Source organism: Ahaetulla prasina, chromosome 1, assembly GCF_028640845.1.
Source record: "Ahaetulla prasina isolate Xishuangbanna chromosome 1, ASM2864084v1, whole genome shotgun sequence".
Lineage (NCBI taxonomy): Eukaryota > Metazoa > Chordata > Lepidosauria > Squamata > Colubridae > Ahaetulla > Ahaetulla prasina.
Window position 1 is genome coordinate 278607454 of NC_080539.1, and position 22208 is coordinate 278629661.

The following is a 22208-nucleotide window of genomic DNA, read 5'->3' on the forward strand; positions in this document are numbered from 1 at the left end:
TAGCCAACACTCCGGAAGATAGGCTTAAGATACAGAAGGATCTTGACAGACTTGAACATTGGGCGCTATCTAACAAAATGAAATTCAATGGTGAAAAAAGTAAGATTCTACATTTAGGCAAGAAAACCCAAATGCACAGGTATAGTTCAGCTGGTACCTGGCTCATTAATGGTAACTATGAGAGGGATCTTGCAATTCTAGTAGACAATCACTTATGCTGCAGCTGACAAAAAAAACCCAATTTAGTCCTAGGCTAAGGAAAGGAATGGAATCAACTTCATGTGATGTGTCAGTACCACTTTATAATGCCTTGGTAAGACCACACTTGGAATACTAGCATCCAGTTTTGGTTGTCAGAACTTTTAGTGTTGGAGCATTCACAACTTCTGGAGATTAATTAACAATGTAAAAAATATGTTGAGAGTCTAGAAAGAGTACAGCGAAGAGCAACAAAGATGATTAGGGAACTAGGAGGCTAAAACATAAAAAGAACGGTTGCTAGAATTGGGTATGTCTAGTTTAATGAAAAGAAGGACTAGGGGTGGTGATATGATAGTAATGTTCCAATATCTCAGGGGCTGCCACAAAGAAGAGGGAGTCAAGTTATTCTCCAAAGCAGCTGAAGGCAAGACAAGAAGCAATGGATGGAAACTGATCCAAAGACAGAAGCAACCTAGAACTAAGGAGCAATTTCCTGACAACTATAACAATTAATTAGTGGAACAACTTACGTCCAAAAGTTGAGAATGTTCCAACACTAAAAAAATTTAAATAGAGATTAGACAATTGTTTGTCTGAAATGGTATAGGATTCTTGCCTGAGCAGGGGATTGGACTAGAAGGTCTCCAAGGTCCCTTCCAACTCTGTTATTCTGTAACTCTGCAGATAGTACAGCGGAATTATTATAGAATAGAATAGAATTTTTTATTGGCCAAGTGTGATTGGACACACAAGGAATTTGTCTTGGTGCATATGCTCTCAGTGTACATAAAAGAAAAGATACGTTCATCAAGATTCATAAGGTACAAAACTTAATGATAGTCATAGGGCTCAAATAAGCAATCAGGAAACAATCAATATCAATATAAATTTTAAGGATACAAGCAACAAAGTTACAGTCATACAGTCATAAGTGGAAGGAGATGGGTGATGGGAATAATGAGAAGATTAATAGTAGTGCAGACTTAGTAAATAGTTTGACAGTGTTGAGGGAATTATTTGTTTAGCAGAGTGATGGCATTTGGGAAAAAACTGTTCTTGTGTCTAGTTGTTCTGATGTTCAGTGCTCTATAGCATTGTTTTGAGGATAGGAGTTGAAACAGTTTATGTCCAGGATGTGAGGGATCTGTAAATATTTTTACAGCCCTCTTTTTGACTTGTGCAGTATACAGGTCCCAATGGAAGGCAGGTTGGTAGCAATCATTTTTTCTGCAGTTCTAATTATCCTCTGAAGTCTGTGTTTTTCTTGTTGGGTTGCAGAACCGAACCAGACCGTTATAGAGGTGCAAATGACAGACTCAATAATTCCTCTGTAGAACTGAATCAGCAGCTCCTTGGGCAGTTTGAGCTTTCTGAGTTGGCGCAGAAAGAACATTCTTTGTTGTCCTTTTTTGATGATGTTTTTGATGTCAGCTATCCATTTTAGATCTTGCGATATGGTAGAACCTAGAAATTTGAAGGTTTCTACTGTTGATACTGTGTTGTCTAATATTGTAAGCGGTGGAAGTATGGAAGGGTTTCTCCTAAAGTCTACCACCATTTCTACGGTTTTGAGTGTGTTCAGTTCCAGATTGTTCCGGTCGCACCACGAGGCTAGTTGTTCAACCTCCCATCTGTCTTATCTCTGATATACAAAATACAAAGGTTCTGTTAATGCAGTGGTCTTTTTTTGTTATATTGCATTACTTATTCATATTCATCTGGGAATCCACAGGTGCTAGATTTTTCTTACAGTGTGGTTAAGCAGAACCAGTATCTGCCTGATTTGATATGTCAGGACTGGCATACGCTTGAGTTTCTTTGATTAAACAATGCCACCTATTGGGATCCTAGAAATGCACTTTCTCTGTAGCAACATTTGTCCTACAGAATGAAGTTCCATCCAAGATTCGGATGACTTCTAGCCTTTGAAGGTGTTTAAAAAGCCTTTGAATAGAATAGAATAGAATAGAATAGAATAGAATAGAATAGAATAGAATAGAATAGAATAGAATAGAATAGAATAGAATAGAACAGAACAGAACAGAATTTTATTGGCCAAGTGTGATTGGACACACAAGGAATTTGTCTTGGTGCATATGCTCTCAGTGTACATAAAAGAAAAGATACCTTCATCAAGGTACAACATTTACAACATAAATGATGGTCAATATATCAATATAAATCATAAGGATTGCCAGCAACAAAGTTACAGTCATGTAGTCATAACTGGAAGGAGATGGGTGATGGGAATGATGAGAAGTTTAATAGTAGTGCAGATTTAGTAAATAGTTTGACAGTGTTGAGGGAATTATTTGTTTAGCAGAGAGATGGCATTCGGGAAAAAACTGTTCTTGTGTCTAGTTTTCTGGTGTGCAGTGCTCTATAGCATCGTTTTGAGGGTAGGAGTTGGAACAGCTTATGTCCAGGATGTGAGGGATCTATAAATATTTTCACGGCCCTCTTCTTGATTCATGCAGTATACAGGTCCTCAATGGAAGGCAGGTTGGTAGCAATTATTTTTTCTGAAGTTCTAATTATCCTCTGAAGTCTGTGTTTTTCTTGTTGGGTTGCAGAACCAAACCAGACAGTTATAGAGGTGCAAATGACAGACTCAATAATTCCTCTGTAGAACTGAATCAGCAGCTCCTGATTGAAGACCTGACTCTCCACCCATACCTTTGGCTAGGGTAAGTGAAGCCCCCCCCCTTTTCTTCTTCTTCTTCATTCTGGTTTGGATTTTGTTATCCTTGTCATCTTTTACTCTTTTATTTTTAGCTATTATTGTATTTTTTCTCATTTTTATGCTTTTACATGTGAACTCTCCTGAGATTTTGGGAGGCATATAAATTTAATAAATAACTCCCCAACTTGATACCATTGCATTTGTTTGTTCTTATTTAGATATAGCACCTATACTTATCATAGCTTAAATTATTCTACCACATTGGCCCAGCATTCAGGCCTGTTTATGAATTGATTTGGTTAACTTCCAAACCACAACCCTTTAAATAATAAATGAATATGTGTGCTAAACTAAACAGTAACATTTCTGCAATTCTGAAAGATGGCTATGCCCACATGTCTCATAATTCATTCTAGGTTTTGCCCCTGCCTTGCCTATGCAAGCCCACAATGGGATTGCCCAAAGAAAGCAGGAGTAAGTTCTGACAGCGCTCTGGGTTTATTTATGCAGCACTTAACAGTTTTTTAAAACACTGTTATATCATCCCACTAGTGCTTGTGATCCCTTATGGGGGTCATGCCCCATTATTTCAAAACTCCCAATTTAAGAAGATAGTTGTCAAGCTATTTAGGATCAATCACAGGGCTGGAAAGGACCTTGGAGGTCTTCTAGTCCAACCCCATGTCCAGGGCAGGAGATCTTGTTGCATCCCTGACAAATGGCTATCCAAACTTTTCCTGAAGACTTCCAGTGATGGAACACCCATAACTCCAGGAACTGCCACAAACTCTAATTAACACAGTTATTGATATTGGGTTTCCATTCTTCTTTTGTCTACAGCAATAGCAATAACCAGCTGTCATTTTCCTCTTCCATTTTTCTTCTTTTGAAAAGACTTTCCATGGAGATGGCTTGGGATGAAACTGAGAATCTATAAAACCATAGAGCTAATTCAAGGAGAGAAAGGTGACATTTCAAAATTACTGCTGGCCTTGGTTTCTTTCTTTCTTTCTTTCTCTCTTTCTTTTTACAGAATCAGGATTGAAATTGGTGCATGTTTTGTTACTGTTGAATGCGTTATTTCTTATTGTTGGCTGTGCACTAATATTTGATATCTTTAACTTGATATAATGTGCAAATCTAATTACCATCACTTCTATCCCAGCTTCTGGTATAATTTATAAACAGTACAAGTGTAATTGATTGCATCCAGGACAATGCCGAAACATTTAGGAACTTCGTGGTTGGAAATCAACCAGACTGCATTATCATTTTAGACCACATTTGTTCATTTTCTCCATCAAATTAGGAGACATCTTATCCAATCTTTTTCTCAAATCAAGGTATGCTGTACAGGTAGTCATTGACTTACAACTATTTGTTTAGTGACTGTTCAAAGTTACAACAGAGCTGAAAAAATGACTTATGATCATTTTTCATACTTATGACTGTTGCAGCATCCCCATGGTCACATGATCAAAATTTGACTGCTTGGCAATTGGTTCATATTTATGATAGTTGCACTGTCCTGGAGCCATGTGATCAGCTTTTGTGAGCATCTGACAATCAAAGCCAATGGGGAAGCCAGATTCATTTAAGAACCATGTTACTAACTTAACTAACAGCTGCAGTGATACACTTAGCAACTGTGGCAAGAAAGGTTGTAAAATTGGTTCATTTAACAAATGTCTTCCTTGTCAGTATAAATTTTGGGCTCAACTGTAGTCGTACGTTGAGGACTACCTGTAGTTCTTTGGATTTCTTCACTGGACGGGGTGTGTTAGACCAGCTGATCTCCAAGGAGCCACCCAATTCTTAAGATTCTATAATTGTACATCTATAGCATTCCTTTCATTAAAAAGGTACAGTTATATAGCACTTACTTTGGAACCCATGCTGGAATAATGTTTTATTTTCAAACTTAAGCACATATTACATTTCAAAGATATTATAATTTATTACATTTTAAACAACTTTATATTTAAATAAGAGGAATGATCAGAATTTTAAAGAAGGGCTTCAACAGAATTTTGAAAAACTCTGTAATGAACGGGATACTGTATGCTTCTAGGTAGAAACTTTATTGTTAAATATAAACATTATTGTATTTACGTTAAAAAAGCCCTTTCAAAATATATTCTATTAACCCTCCCCCCACCCTCCAATTAGGTATTTAAATTCATCAGTCATTTAGTTTTAGCTCCATTAACTTTTAAGTTGATCTTCAGAAAACTTTTATTATGAAACAAGAAGCATTCTGTTTCTGGAGTCTGTAAAAATATCCACAGAAATTAAATCATTTTCTGGTTTACAATACACATCCACTCTCCTAAAGCAGTCATCCTAACCCATTTTTTTTAGCATTAGTTCTTCCCATCCTAATTCTGACACAGAATATGTAAATTAAGTTGAACCAAGGCCTCTGGGTTGACACTGTTATACACTCCTACAATAACTTTCTGAAATTCAAAATATGCAAAATATAGTACTGCCTGGAACTATTCCACTCATCTGCAGTTGACTTGTGTATGTCATAAACCGCAGGCTACATGTATTCTCTGAATAGCATATAATATACAAATTGTCAAATTATTTTACAGGCCAAAGTGTCAAGTGACATCTAATTATTAGGGTTCATCATGAATCCAGGTAATCAAAGCCATTTTTTTTAAATTTGCATTTATATCCCGCCCTTCTCCAAAGACTCAGGGCGGCTTACACTATGTTAGCAATACTCTTCATCTTATTTGCATATTTATATACAAAGTCAACTTATTGCCCCCAACAATCTGGGTCTTCATTTTACCTACCTTATAGAGGATGGAAGGCTGAGTCAACCTTGGGCCTGGTGGGACTAGAACCTGCAGTAATTGCAGGCACCTGTGTTAATAACAGACTGTCTTACCAGTCTGAGCCACAGAGGCCCTTACAGGTCTCTGTAGTCTTTACAGGTAGTCTTCAACTTACAACAATTCATTTAGTGACCGTTCAAAGTTACAACAACACTGAAAAAAGAGACTTATGACCAATTTTCAGTTACCTTTGCAAGCATCCCCATGATAATGTGATCAAAATTCAGATGCTTGGCAACTGGTTCATACTTATGATCGTTGCAGCATCCCAGGGTCACGTGATCCCTTTCTGCAACCTTCCGACAAGCAACGTCAATGGGAAAGCCAGATTCACTTAACAACTAGGTTACTAAGTTATCAACTGCAGTGATTCACTTAACAACTATGGCAAGAAATATTGTAAAATGGAGCAAAATTCACTTAACAAATGTCTCACTTAACAACATAAATGCTGGGCTCAACTGTGGTCATACGTCGAGGACTACCTGCACTACAGAATCCCATCCGGCGCTTACAGCGTGAAGTATCTGCCCATTTATTTGTATTTATTTTTCATGTATTTATTTTTGTCAATCATATATAAGGTAACAGGTAAAAGTATAAACATAATTTGAATACATGAAGAGAGTAAGTAAAAAGGAATACTAGGACAGGGACGGTAGGCATGCAGGTGCACTTATGCACCTTTATTATTTATTAATAGTTATTTATTAATAAATAATTATAAATAAATAAATATTATTAATAAATATTATTTATTAAGCTTTGCTGCACGTGTGGTTTAAAAGCAGAAAGAGAGAGAAGGCGGCCCACAACAGCAATTGGGTTCCGCGTCTCGGACCGTCCTTTTAACAAGGCACAACTTTTTAATGTACTTTTTAAATCTCCGCTCTCCCAAATTCAGAAGTTTGCTCAACGGGGGAAGCCGGGCGTGTGCAAAGTGTTAGTTTCCCAACCCATCCGAAGAAGAAGCAGGGGGCGTGGGAATTCGCCCCGCAGGAGAAGGGACTAACTACCTTCCAGGAGCAGCTTCCCGTCCCTGCCTCTCTCAGGCCTCTGAAGTTGCTCGGCTACCTTCACAACAGGTAAAAAGCGAGGTCGCGGGGTGGGGGGAACCGGGGCTAGGAAAGATTGGGCAGCGCTGTCAGCACCAACCTAATACAGAGTCCAGAGAAGGGACGCCGCTGGAAACCAGGAGCTGACCGTGTCGCACCGACGGCCGGGTTCCTGGCAGAACGGCCAAGCGGCCCCCTCCGCCATCCGGCACTTTCCTTTGGAAACTCGTCGTAGCCCTTTCCCTCCGCGCCAGTCCCTCCGTCGCCAAGTCCGCCATCTTAGCTTCTGCTCGGTTGACAGGAAAGAGACGAGCGCGGGGGTGGGGGGGGGGGAGTGGGGGCGGGGAGGCGTGCCGCGCAGCCCCCGCCGAGCCAATGGGAAGAGCGATTGTTGGCAGGCGGAGACGCTTCCTTTCCAGCCGGTAAAGAGAGAGGAGTATCCAGTCCTCTGACTGTGGTCCAAGGTGAGTGGATTGTCTTCTCTGTTAAAAAAGAAAAAGAATAAGGCGTCGGAAATGCTCTTTGGAGCCTTGCTAAGGACGGCAGGCAGTGATTCGGCTCCGTTGGGGAGGACGTAAGGAAGGGTGGGGGTTTTTTTGTTTTTTTTTGTTTTACTTCTGCGAGGGAGCATCCTCCCTCCCTTCCTCCCGTGTTTACGGCCAGAGGGATCCTCTTAGGGTTGTCGGTTGTAACGAAATAAAAATTCGCCGCCCTTGAGAAGGAGGCAGCTTGTGACTTCGTCCCTGTGGATGGCGAGTTGTTGAGAGAATTTAATTGCAAAGCTTGAATCATGCATGTAACTTTACCTGGGAATAAAGAGGCATGCCTAAGGATGGGGCTCCTTTTCTATCGTTGGTCTAAAAAAGAACCGAAACGCTGAAATATATATACACACACACACACACACATACATACATATATATATACACACATATACACATTCATACACACACACACACGGGAATACTAGTTAGGTCAGTTTAGAATATATGAAGGGGGCTACTTGCAAAATCTCTGCAGAGATTTCTTGGAGGATAAACGCCTTGGGTAGCAAGACTGCAAAATTTAAAAGAAAAAAACTTATTCTGCCACAGCAGCCTTGAATGTTTTTTTTGTTTTGTTATGTATGTATACAGTTTATACACTTTCACTTATTTCATATGTCAGGTGAATTTTTAATGAACTGATAATGTGCAGATAGCCTGTTGTTACATGATATGATATGATATGGTATGCACCAAAGAGCATATACACCAAAGACCAATTCCTTGTGTGTCCAATCACACTTGGCCAATAAAGAGTATCAATGATACCTTGTTTGTCAAGAAGAGAATGAGCTGGTTGGGGGCACTACAGGGAGAGAAAGCAGAATATTATTTATCAAGCACAGCTTTGTTTATACAGGCATTCTAATATGTTGTGTAAGAAAAGTACTGCTTCTTAATTGAAGAATTGATTCTGGCCTCTCAGGTGGTAATCTGCTAATGAAGTCATTCAAACAATTAGAATCTTGTAAGGAAGACTGATTGTTTCTTATGACCTTAATGTACTTTTAAGGGATATTTCATCTACAAAATGAAGTTGTCAGTTGAGTTTGATTTATTGTTAATTTCCAGTAGGTATTCACAAATTATGCTGCTAGTGTGTGTGCATGTGTATACACACCTTTTCCTCATAGCTACCCATAGCAAAAATATGTATTTGTTGATTATCTATATCCTTTATCTGCTTTGCTTTACAGTATATAAAAGTGATATCCATAGCAGGATGCTAAATGACATTTAACCCATCTGTTTACAGTCACTGCTGTTTGCTAAGGCTTTTTAAAAAGCTGGCAGCAACTGAAGGTGGAACAAGGAATATTGTAGTGTATGTATCTATTTTATTGTACTAAACATGTTTTTTCTTCAAGAAAAAAAGTTCTGAAGTTGTGATACAATTTGAGAATAAGAGTAGAACTATATTTTTCATCTGGATGGTCATATCTTAAAATATTAATACAGATCTTAAGTCTTGTCCTTGATCATTGTGTATGATGTCTGCAACTAATGGAAGTTGTTGCTTAAACTACCCTGTTTAATCTGTGTTTTAAGATTAGCATAGCATATATCTGTTAATCCATAATATTCATCCATGGATTTACCCATTATATGTAACCCTAACATGAATTGCACCTCAGCAGTTTGCCAGTCCTGGTCTTTCCTGATCAGTAGATCTTTGTGCTGGTTAGTTGGCTAGCATCACTGATTTTTTTAACAAAACAAATTGTAGTACAACTGGCACACCATTAATGGGCTGATTGGTATCTGGTGGGAAAGATTAATTCTACTGAGGAATAGCTGAAAAGAAATAGACCAGAAACCTACAGTTTGCCTGTACATGATTAGGGGAATGAGCACTGAAAATATATTTTATTTTCTAGAAATGTAAGAACTTTCTATATAGAAATCAGATATTCCAATTTGTGCAAATTATGAAGTGTATCCCTTTTATCTCTCTAACTCATTTCATTTAAGCATTAGTTTTCAACAAATATCTTACTGCATTAAAATTATACATATATTGGATCTTATTACCTTAAACGATATAAAAAGCAGTTTATTCTTGTGTCTCTATACATTAATCCCAATTTTATATAAATATACAAAGTTCACTGCCAAAGATTTACAAAATGTCTCAATCTGAAAAAGGATTTTTAATGAATCTATAAAATTCAGATTGTATGAGTCTGATGGTTTAGCAACTCTTATCCATATATATTTCACTAATAGGTGTAACATGTAGTTTCATCAAGTTTATATCTAAGTAATATAAAATCAGTTTAATCAACTGACCATAGCTATGGAATAAATTCAGATAGGCCTTTCTGTAAGCCTCTCTAAGGTCTTTCTAAAAACAGAATAGATAGCTTGATTTTCTGGAAGCCACTTTGTAATGGCAATGCTTAGAAGAATATAGGATGTTTCAAGATATTGCAAATGTCATGAGGTGAGTGGATGATTCCTCTCTCTTTTCCATTAAGAATTGAATAAACTAGCCTCACTCTGGAATTTGCTTTACAGCAGCAGGAGTGCTATGATACAACAATTTCCTTCCAAATTTTAGGATTGCTTTGATTGCTGCATTTTTATTTTGAACTCAGATAAGTATGGAAATACTATGAGGAAGAAAAGAAAGCTGGCCCACCTGCCATAGATTATAGATCCCTGTGGCTTTTTCCAAGGTGAATGTGCCCCTTAAATACATATTTCCTAAACCTGTTACAGTATTAGAATTTGGTTTCAGCTTCTTTCTGCAAATTAAGGTTGTAAGGGTATACTCACATTGATCTCTGCTACCTTACGAGTAAATAGCAGGTTTTAAAGATGGTAAGTTTAGATGGAAGGTGTAGTTTTATATATCTCTTTAATATTCTTTATAAGATGCTGTGCTTAAAACCATTTTTCCCTGAAAGTTTTAACTCTGCAAAAAAATGTCTATGTAGTAATTTGAAATTCCAAATATCCTTGAATGCAGATTAGAGTAGCTTCGGCTGGCAGAGGGCTCTCCATCTCTTTAATAATTCAATTGATTCTGTAATGATATCTGAGAATTTGTTATTCAAACAAATAGAATCTGTCAAGTCTATATATCTACACAGAGAAGGGATATTAAGATCCTATCCCTGAAAATATTCAGTGATATGAAATTCTTTCTAATGTCTCTCACATTATGGAACTTCTTGCCCCCAGAATTATGTTTGGTAGCCTTCCTGTTGATCTTCTGCAAAGTAGGACTTTGCAGTGTTTCCCTGAAAATAAGACCCTGTCTTATATTTTTTTGAACCCCAAAATAAGCGCTTGGCCTTATTTTCGGGGAGGTCTTATTATTTTGGAGCGCGTGGAGCAAGATGGGGCTCCTCTTGCCGTCTTACCTGATTTTCAGCTCTGCGTTTAAATATTTTCGGGGAGGGCTTATTTTCAGGGGGAGGCTTACTTTAGTGTATGTGCTCAAAAGCCTGATTGGGCTTATTATCAGGGGATTTTGGGGAAACAGGGTAGAACATTGCGCTGTTTAAAAAAGTATTAGAAGGATCATTGTTGTGGAATGTTTTTATGATCAGGCAGCTATGTCTGTAGTTTAATCCTTATTGTTTTTGATAGATTATTGATGATATTTTTTATTTTTATTGTAAATTGCCAAAAATTCTTCAGGGAAGGTGGTATAGAAATGCTTGTAATAAAAAAACTTCCAGTTCTCCCATTTTTTTCTGCATTATTCTTAGAAAGGGGACCTAGTTACTCCCATTTTATAAAATGCCGTAAGTCATATACATTCAATAATAATAGTAATTGTAATAGTTCCACATACATAATGGAATTTTCCCAAATCAATATGATTACAGCCAAAAAAAGTTGTAGAATTATAGCTTAAGAAATGATAGATCCTTAGCTTTGATCTAGCACACTTGTATACAGCTGTATACTCTGATATTAGAATAATGCTCCTTCAAACCTAATTTTCTTCAATGTCACATTAGTTAAATAATAGCACTTGATACAGAAAGTTGCTTCATCGATGTGAATGTTAAGGCTGCAGCATGATTATTATTTTTTATAAGTAAGTTCCTTGAATAATACTTATGTAAATAACATCAGTTTCATTATTATGGTTCCATTCCTTTGTAAGTATACATAAGTATTGTGTATGATGAAAATTAGTCTACAATTTACTATGGAAAGTTAAAGTTCCCTGGACACATATGATAGCTTTCATTTCATTTCTAGGACTATGGATTTCAGCCATATTGTACAAAGAATAGATGATATTGTAGAGATGGGTCTTTCTGGGAATCATCCCAGAGAATAACAGAGAGCATACATTAAAATAATTATTGCTGAATGTTAAAAGCTGCCTGAATTTTAAAAAGGAACACAAAAGGAAATGCATACTGTTATTATCAGGATTTTAATAATAGAATAATTGAATATTCATATCTGATTCAAACAAGAGTAGAAAGTTAAAATTTTGGTGTTGAAAAATATCTTGTAAGAATTGATGCTTTTCAGAATTGATTAGATTCTAACCAAGGATAATGTAATTAACTTTTCTGGTGGCTAATTCTAACTGAAAGTCCAACAGTTTTAGGTTATCCATAATTGAGATCCTTTACATTCAGTGAAATTTATTTCTTAATGGATATAATAATTTGTTATTTCTCTTTAGGTTGGTTGAGAACCTAAAAATAGCTCTCAATTCATTGCTATAGAAATTTCAAGTGTCTAACTTGGAAGTGAAAAAAAAAGATAATTTGAATATTCAGATTGTGAAATCATAGTTGTGATACACTATCAAAACATTTATCTTCTTATTCTAAATCTTAAAGTGGATAACGTAAGTTGAGGAAATATGACATGATATGACATAGTGGTGACCTCCTTTGCTTGATATTGAAGCATATTAGCTAATGTTAAAGAAGTCGATTATCTGGTCATCATTCAGAGATAATTTGATCAAAATTCATTAAAGAATTTTGAATGTTAGTGGATTCTGTTTTTATTTGCAGTAGCCAAATTGCTGTCTGATTGCAGTGGAGTTTAGCATAAGATTTCTTTGTATTTTGAAATATGATAGTTTTTTTTATATTCAAATCCTTCAAAAGGACCATTGACAAATTATCCCTGAGGCCCTCGGGTGAAAAAATTGCAGTCCAACCGAAATATGACATGATATGTTTATTTTGAATGAAGTAACAATAACTAAAATAGGATGTATTCTTTTGTTTAAGAAGATATATTTAGAAAACGTACCCTACTTGACTCTTTTAGATCACATTTGAGTCTCAGAGCATCCCCAAAAGTTACTAGTAAATTATAAAATTTAAAACAACAGAAAACATTTAAATGCATTATAAAGTCATTTGATTGATTTAATTATATAAAATACTCAAAAATTTAAATCAGTTTCATCTTTGGAGTTGCCCTAGCTCACATTAGTGTTACGGCCCCATGCAGTTTCAAGGATAAAATGTATCCTTTTCCATTAAAATGTTTGTATCTCCTTGGTTTATAAGATTGCAGCCAAAATATTCTGGACTTCAACTTGTAAGACTTCCAGAACAGGTTATATATATATATATATATAAATGATGCAATTTAATAAAATGTAATTAAAACAAAAAACTAGATCCCATACATTTCTATACATGTTTATTTACGTCTTATTTTTTAGAAAGGGAAGTAGAAATTTATCACTGTAAATTATTTCTATTGAAAATGAAATTTACCTCTTCAATGTAACATATACTTTTATTTTTTTATATGGCAAAATGCTGGCTTGATTTTTTTTTTTAAATTTGCATTTATATCCCGCCCTTCTCCGAAGACTCAGGGCGGCTTACACTATGTTAAGCAATAGTCTTCATCCATTTGTATATTATATACAAAGTCAGCTTATTTTGATTTGTTCTTGCAGAAGTAGTAGTTATTTCTTATAGAAAATAGTTTCTTTACACATTATTTTGTATCCTGACCCATACATTATTTGGAGGGGCTCTTTGTTGTACAAGGAAAGAAACTTAGATGACCACTGTTCATTGAAGAGCCTTTGGAGCAGATTATGTGCAAGAGGGGAGATCACAAGAAAGAAATGTTTTGCATAAGTCCGTTTACATTATTTTAGCCGAAAGCTTGTAAATGAAAATGTTTTAGGATGCAAGTTTGAGAAATTGAAGAATCATTAGTTTTTGTCTTCCAGTTGCAAATATGATAGGAGAAAAGACAAGTGTTTGGAAATCAGAGCAGGATAAATGGGAAGAGGATATAATTACTAGGGTGTAGATCAAAAACACTCCATGAAGTGAGTGAAGTGATTCTTTGAATTTGTTGCTCAGAATGTCAAGGATGCTACTTCTCAGTCTTCTTAGCATGTATGGACATAAAGCATTTCTGAGATTGTACTGAGCACTTATAATTATTTCAATTATAGATGCCTCAGCTTAATTACTATAGAAAATTGGAATAAGAGGTTGTTCCAAAGACTTCTGAAAGGGCTGAATATTGAATAGAGATTTGTGGGTCATAATTTCAATATTTATTTATAAAGTTATTGTTCAAATTTCAATTCCTATCTATTTTAGCCAAAGACGCAGGTTGCATTTGTGTTTCATGTGCAGCTGACTGAAAATAAGAAACATCTGTGAATCCTGTTTCACTTCTTCATTTACATTTTGAAAATCTGTGGAAAGGGTCAGTAGTGCTTCAGATTAGCATTTCATTAATTGTGACCCCCATTTGTTTCATGGTCTTTGGTTATGATATCTTTCAAAACTTTAAACGTATATGAGAAGAGTCAAATTCTACTTGAATCCTAATTTTTGGGAGATAGTAATTTAGTCATGTCACTGAGGATTGCTGCAATAAATTTCCTTTTCCTTTCTGATTTCATAAATGTTTCTTAAAAATGATTCAAAGATACTTTGCAGCTTTTCAGTTCAGATCTATAATATTCAAACATAAACTACCAGTAAAAACATTGATTGCACTTCATTTGCTTTATAAAAAGCTTGATCCTTTAAGAACAGAAATATTAACTTTTATTTATTTACTTTTTCATTCATTCAATTGATACGCTGTCCATCTTGCGGTTTGAGGTGACTCTGAGCAGCTTACAATTTAATAAAACATACAGATATAAAAACAATTATACCTATTTCATAAACTTGTGTCTAACATTCTTGGCTATGCCATTTTTCTCTGTTTTACTTTTTAAAAAAGATTTAATAATAGTTTTGCTGCCATTAATTTTATTTCATGCAAATAAAACTGGAATAAACGATAGACATTGTAGTTAGTTTTGTATTACTGGCACAAAACATCAGCATTGAGTTCACAGTGCATGGTATCACTTTTATGCCGTTGAACAAGTTTAGCAGCATGGACAGAGTAATCATTATATTACTTGGCTGTCATCCATTGAACAGAAACTGGAGATCACAAGGTGGTTTTCCCTAGCTCCAGTGATGGCCTTTTTTGTTTCAAGCCCTCATCTAGGAGGCCATGGTGTGTTATCATATGGAACGTGGGCTTTTCTGTAATCTGCTTAGCTGCACTGCAGTTTGAATTTTCATTCTGTGTTTGAGTAATTTATAATTTTAATGAGACCATGGCTCTTGTGGGCTTTGAAATATATTAAAAGCTCTTTTGTGCATATGCTTTTGTTCTTGCTTAATAGGCTCAGTGTATTTAAACCTGATGAATTTTTATTCATGGATTTAGATGTCTGGGGATTAACTGAGGCTGAATATCACAGCATTCATCTATTTATGTTTGGAAACTGAATTGTTATTACTTATTCAAAAATACAGTAAAGTGGAGTCTACTAGTAAATTGTCACATAAATGCACCTGTTAATTGTCACATAAATGCAACTGCTTTGTGTGTATGTCTGCTGTTACTCCAAACATTCCATGTTTTACTGAATAAATAAATTCCATTAAACTTGATTGTCTTCGCAGCTTCTTCTGAGAAAAAGTATATAGACCAAAAGACATGTGGTACAAAATGTTCTGTTAACATTCAGGGAAATTCAGGCAGACAGAGAAATAGCATTTGTGATGCTAATTCAGGGTCAGTATATGTTTCAATATTTCCTAGAATTCCTGACTGCCTAAGTTTTGAATTGATTGCAGTTACTTGTACATAGTTACTGCTTGATCAAAAAAATTATGCAACACTATATCTGATTCTATCCAAATTGGTAGATCATTCAGGATGTTCTTATGAGTATAGGAACTTTTTCTTAGAGCTCTGCTAAGCATTTTAAAGAGATGTTTCAAACTAATGTGTGAGGGTAAATGAAACACACCTTTAAAGGAGCTTGGACCATTGTTTTGAATGCTTCTCTAGTTATCTGGACGTACAAGATACTATGCATTCTCTAACTTGCTCTTCTTCAAATTGAGGTGTTTGAGTTAGTTTCAGGTGTGAGTGATTTCTGAATAATTTAGATTGTGGGAATTTAAATCATGAAACGAGCTATTCAATAACACTGCCAGAACCATATTCCTTTAAGAATTTTTTGGAACAATAGAATAAGAAAGGTAATTTCAGAATAAAAATGGTACCTCCCTCCCTGGCCACCTCCACAAATAGAAGTACAGTATTTTTAGAATTACAGATTTCTGAGTTTCTGCCTTTTCAATTATTTTCATTTGGAAAAACATTGTGTCTTTTAGATAATATTAACTACATTCTTAGTGTTACTGTAGTATTGATATGGGTTCATTTACATTAAGAATTTTAGCAAGCAATACAAAAACAAAACTGTTGAAGCCAACACACCATACAAAAAAATCCTATTCACTAGCAACTCATTAAAAATATAGTTTACTTTTAAGGAGGATGTAATTTTGTTTCCCAAAAACATTTAAAAATTCCTTAGGAAATTTTATGTGTCTCCTTAGCAGTTGAAGGCAATATGGGTTAATATTTTGTCTTTGGGTATAAATTCAGCCTTCTCCCTGCCCCCCCTTTTTTTGTATCTTGAAGTTAATGTTGACTCATGGCAACTGCCTAGAACAGGAATCCCCAACCCCTGAGCTGTGGCCCATTTCTGGGCTGTGAGCTGTTTGGAACTGGGCTGCAGAAGTGGTGGGAGAAAGTGCACACATGCATCCCAACTTGCACAACATGCTCCATTTGCACGAATGGTGGGAGCATGTGACTGCCACTCACACAATTGGAACTGTGTATGCACTTGCCGGCCACTCATGTGAAACCATTCCCTCTCCCCCCACTGCCAGTCCACAAAGCCAGAAATGTTGGGGAACTCTGGCCTAGAAAAGTCCCTGAAGTGTTCTTGACAACATTTTTGGAAGTGGGTTGCCATTGCTTCCTTCCTAAGACAGAGTGAATGACTGGCCCAAAGTTACCAATTAGAATTCACAGTCTCCCAGTTTCTAGCCTGGTGTCTTAATCACCACACCAAATTGATCTTCTAAATTCAGCCTATTAGCCTACAGCCTTCAGCCCACAAATGTGTTAGATGTTTTCAAAAATATAATTCCTGTAAATATTAAAATGGAATAGTAGATATAGCTATGTGTGCCATTGGTTTCAGTTGAAATTTATTTTAAAAAATGGACTTTCTTTGAAATATGGAGTATCCTAAGGAGAACAACCTACCAAAATTATTCATAATCAGTAAGATGCTTGGTAAATCTCGATGTTCATAGAAAACATGATTAATAGGTTAAATTTATATTGATTGCATATAACATTCTGTTCTGTTACCTGCATGAATGGCCCTATCATGTCAGAATAAGATTCTTGTATTGTTTATTTGTTAACTGGAGCAGACTTTTGGATGCATAAATAATTTTCTGCATGGATTTCTTTTTGGGGACACACAGTTGACATGCTCTGTCAGTTGTAATCCAAGATTATAGCAAACAAGATGTTAATTTCCACACACAATCTATGTGTATTTCACTTAGAAAATGCTATTGTTTTAGGAACTAGCAATAAAAAGGAATAATGGTTGTGCTATCCTCAGAGGAGCTGTCAATGAAAGATGTAATGGGGATTTAGGAATCTGGAAATGACCAACTAATTTATGTGAATCCATTTTACTTCAAGTAAAAGGCAAAGCTCTATTCCGTCTGCACTGCATATTGCACAGCACAAGCTGTCTATAGAAAACCAGGTGGCTGCATATGGATAGTCCCTTGATATCATTCACTTGCTGTGTAATCTTATTATGCAAAGTTCTAATCTTCACCTAGAATGAATGCCTCTGGGTCAGAATATAGTCATATCAGGGTTTTTAAGGTCATGTTTTGTGATCCTTAGCTTATTCTTCTAAGTAGGACTGGGAATTAAAGGGTATTCCCCAGACAGTAGCCGAAATTGACAGCAGAACCTGCTGCCTTTTTGGAAGACAGGACCAACATGAGGTCCCTGGTAGGATTAAACTAGATTTGTAGCTGTAGGATTTTTTAACAGATGTATTATTGGACAGGGAATAGGGGCCACCAGCACAGCGAAATTGGATCACGATTGACATTCTCGGGGAGTCTGCTGGCCGCTAAAATAGCAGCTGCATGTGGATTTGACTTCTTTCAGGTGAAGCGACTTCCAGTCATTTGGAAAGGATGGGATGAAAAGGAACCTTGGTGATAATTTTGATGTCTGCAAGATTTAGTACCAGTGTAATGAGATTATCGCTAACACCTTCACTGCAGAAAAAGCCACCTGGCGTTATAACTGGCAGCAACTCTGAACTAATCCTTTCCCATCTCTTGGATGTAATTCATGGAGTTCACAGCGATTTCTCTCCTAGCTGTGATTAATTTTATAAACCGGGGGTGGTGGTGTTTGTGAATCAGGTAATGAAGATACACTTATATGTTATATTGCTCCAGAATTACAATGTAGCTAAAATATGTGTTGTACAACAAAACCCACATTTTGAGAATTCCTTTCCTGAAGTATTTTTTATCTGTGTTAAAGACAGGCTGGTGAGATAGAACATAACAGCAAATTGTCCTCAATTATTTTTAATTACCAAGGATTTCAGTAATAGGGAAAAAGATCTTTGCATGTAGAAATTGCCATAATTTACAACTCTTCTCAGAGATGAGAGATGAGAACAGTTATGTGGCATGGTGAAAATAGTGGATGTGTCATTTGAATGGTATTACAACATAAATTAAACTTCTGAGTTAATGTGAACTTATATCTAAATAGTCCAGACACATTTTTGGATTTTTTTAAATGCCAGTTAATATTTTTGGAAGGCACTTAATAAGTGTGTCTGTAAATAGGTGATTTAGGCTAAATAGGCTATCTGTAAATAGGTGATTTATTGTTCAGTTAATAAATTAATACAGTTTTATAATAAGGTGAGTATGTGAAGATTTTTTTACAAGAAAATGTTAACATTGGTTTGCTAATTTAAATCCACAAGTACTGTAGTTAAGACAGTTTATTTTAATTCAGTTTGTTTAGAATCTCAAATCTGTTTCAATTCTTAGGATATTCCATTGAAAGAGTGCAAACTATGCAGCATATTTCTTAGTGTGCAGTAGTGTGAACATTTAATGCTACACAATTTTTTTTGAATCATAAAAAAGAATTCAGTTACATTGTTAAATTAATTTATACTATTTAGAGTTCTAACTACAACAGTTACATCAAAGCTGATATGAGTGTTTATTCTAGATGATTTCCCAGCTTTTTGAGGCAGATTTGAAAAGTGAACTAAAAAGTTTCCATTATTATTCAAGATTGTTCAAGCTTCTGATGCTTGTGCAGAACTAGTTTTACTGACTTTATGGTCCTTTGCATAAAATTTTCTTCACAACAGTGTTTTTTCACTACTTTCTCCCAGAACTTTTTTTAAAAAAATCCCAATCTAGCATAAAGTCCTTGTAATTTCTCATGCATGTACTAACAAGATCTCACTATATTTCAGTAACATACAAACACTCTACTTTCCTGTAACTTTCCATTTTATTCTGCAACAGATTATAACAAATTCATTGCTCTTTTCATTCTTCTATTTGGAGATTTCTGCAATTTTGAGAGATTAAGAACATAAGAAACATACACATACACATCACATAATTAATGTGAAATTCATTGCTAATAGTTGTGGTAATATGTAATGTTATATGGGAATGATCTTGGAAGATGGGGGGAAGAAATGCTATCTGGGGCAGAGAAAGAAACTCAGAAAGAATACTCCCTATTCTCCCTGGTGCTGGGTGGAGGGAATCCAGGAGTGGGTATTGCTTTCTCTCTTCTGCCTGAGACTGAGAGTGCCATCATTTTTGGGAACGCCTCCCTTGCCTGGCTAATTCCCAGTTTGGCTCAGTCTTCAGCCAAATAGAGACTTTTTTTGCTTGGATCACAAACTAATCACCTACTCCTGGATTCCCTTCTAAGTGTGAGATGATTTTCCCCCTTTCGCACAATGCAAATCGCGCTTAGGTCATCTGACTGGTCTGCTAGTCAGACGCCTTTCTGGCTGTCAAGCCGAGGTTCCTGCCAACCTCCTGGAGAGCAGAGGTGGGTTTGCTTTGTTCAGACCCTTGGCTTTGCCCAGGGGAGCGTGGAAGGGACTCAGTCCCTGCCCAGCTTCAACTGGCCACACTGTTTGCGGCTGGTGCTTTGGCGCAGGGAGCAAGAAAGGAAGCTGAGGCAGCAGTTATCCCCAGTGATCTGCCTGCCTCATGGACCCTCAGTCCCTGCCCAGCTTAGCCTGGGCACACTGATTGCGGCGGAGTGCTCAGTGCGCTATTTGCAAAGATGCGGCAGCTGTCACTCAGTTTGGGTCTCCCTGCCTTTGCCACATGGTTGCCAGTCATTGCCCAGGGCAACATGGTGGCTTTGGAGCCTTCCTGCAGCAAGGCTCTGAGGGAAGTGAGGCTAGGGTGCTTTCTCTGCCTCCCTCGGGTCATAGCCACAGCTCTTCCAGCCGAGCCTCAGCTGGCAAGCGAATTAAAATCACTGCCAGCACTAGAGGCACTAAAGCAGCTGAAAAAGAGGTGTCAGAAAGCAGTAGAAAGGGAGCTTGCCAAAGTAGAAATGGCAGCAAAGAAGAAGGGTGAGCCAGCTCCTCCCTCAGTGGGACCTGTCATCCCCTTCTCTTTGGAAAGAGAAGCCTCTCCCAGCGTCTTTCTTACTGAGCCTTGTCACCAGATGGCGCTGGTAAGCTGAATTTCCCTATTGACAGGGAAGGCTCAGTATATAATGAGGTTTTTGCTGCTGTAGCCTCAACAATGCCTCATTCAGTTGTGCAGGGCCAATTTTCTAGATCAGACTCAGGTCCATCTGAGGCGACCTTTACGCCAACCGTGGCTGGCCTCCACCAAGGAGAGGATGTTGAGTCAGGAATTTCTGACCAATTACAATTGCTTATCTCCTGGGCAATTACACAGGGGATAGCTGTGGGGCTCCATGCAACGGGGTTTATCACTTCAGTATATTCCCCATCCTTCTCCCCAGCATTTGCCACCCTTGACTCAAGGTCCCTGGTTGGAATCCCAGGTGATTCCTTCCCAGGCACCCTCTGTTCAGAGTGAGGATTCCTCGGAGGAGGAAGAGGATTTTATCACCTTCTCAGGCGATGAGGGGATGGCTCCAGATCCATCTCCATTCACTGGCCTCTTTCGCCCTGATTTATTTAGGTCCTTGTGCCACAAGGCCAAGGCCATCACTAAATTGGGGTCTGATACTGTCCCTGCAACAGCTCCCAAGGCACAGGACTCTCTTGCACGCTCTTTCCAGAGCCAACCGTGGAGCAGAAAGTGATCCCATTGTCCAAGCTCTTCTTGGGCCCAGCGTCAGTGGGCCCAGCCTGGATCAGGGCCTCCTTCTACAGAGACAGAAAGAAAACTATATAATCTGGCTGCAGACCTTTCACAGGTTCTGCAAACGCCAAAGATAGATGGCCTGGTGGCAGCCTTACATTCTACTGCCATCATTCTCACTGCTGCCATAGATAGCCTTAAGACGGAGGATAGGAAGGCAAAATTGAGTCTCCGCAAGACATACCAGGTGGTTGCCTGGGTGGTGAAGGCCGCTACCTCTGCCTCATTTTTTAATCGTGCCTCCCTGCTCTGGCTCTGCAGGCAAGGGTGGCCCCAGGTGATATTCGGTTTTGCCAAGATATCAATAAGTTAGTGGCAGCAGCTGAATTTTCAGCTGACACCTTAAATGCTGCAAAGTTCACATCTTGTTCTATCGCTTCAGCTCTGACAGCTTGTCGCTTGCTATGTTTTCGCCATTGGCAGGCTGACAAGAATAAACGGAAGCTGGCATCTGCTCCCTTTATGGGCAGCAAGCTGTTCGGAGCAGCATTAGAGTCAGTCCTAGTTGACACCAAGGACAGAGGCAAGGCCCTGCCCACTGTGTTCAGGCAGGGGAAGCGAAGACCAGCCCCCTATTTCTGGAGGCAGCCCTTTCGGGTCCCTAGTGTTGGACCTGAGTACCAGCAATCCCGGAGATCGTTTTCTACTCAACAGGAAAGGCCGTCTGACAGACCAGGCTTTCACAACCGTCAACCAGGCAAGTGGCCCTTTTGTGGGGCAGGAGGTCGTCCCTACCGGTGCTTCAAGTGAATGTATGGCCGATCCACCCATCGGCGGCTGGCTCAGCCTCTATATCCTTTGGGAGGCTGCAACTTGGACAATGTGGTCCTCAGTACGGTGAAGTCTTCTCCCCCCTCCTCCCCAAAGTTCTTCATCAACTGCCCTCTGTCACAGGACGCAGCAAAGAGAGGCCTGATGGAAACAGCCATCCAGCAACTGCTAGAGATCCAGGCCTCAGGACCAGCAGGGGCAGGGATTTTATTAAATCCTGTTTCTTCCTGATCAAGAGCAATTCTTTATTTAAAACTCCTCAACAAGTACCTCACCTACAAAAAATTCAAAAT

The 22208-nt window shown here is 37.7% G+C and overlaps 2 protein-coding genes across 6 annotated transcripts in view; one reads left to right on the forward strand and one right to left on the reverse strand.

The window, feature by feature from the left end:
• The window catches only part of ELP4 (elongator acetyltransferase complex subunit 4), a 163366-nt gene extending 155751 nt beyond the window's left edge, over positions 1–7615 (reverse strand). The window contains exons 1-2 of the mRNA XM_058161767.1: positions 7598–7615; positions 6892–7273 (exon numbers count right to left, since the gene is read on the reverse strand). Of these exons, the coding sequence (XP_058017750.1) occupies positions 6892–7273; positions 7598–7615 (400 nt within the window). The remainder of the gene's footprint in view (positions 1–6891; positions 7274–7597) is intronic.
• Positions 6714–22208, forward strand: part of IMMP1L (inner mitochondrial membrane peptidase subunit 1) — a 56680-nt gene continuing 41185 nt past the window's right edge. For 2 of the 5 annotated variants that reach the window (XR_009152430.1, XR_009152428.1), the window contains exon 1: positions 8606–8660. The gene's annotated coding sequence lies outside the window, so the exon portion shown is untranslated. Of the gene's footprint in view, positions 6822–7130; positions 7256–8605; positions 8661–22208 lie in introns of those variants that run through there. The other 3 variants (XM_058160819.1, XM_058160808.1, XM_058160802.1) reach the window with 3 other exon arrangements.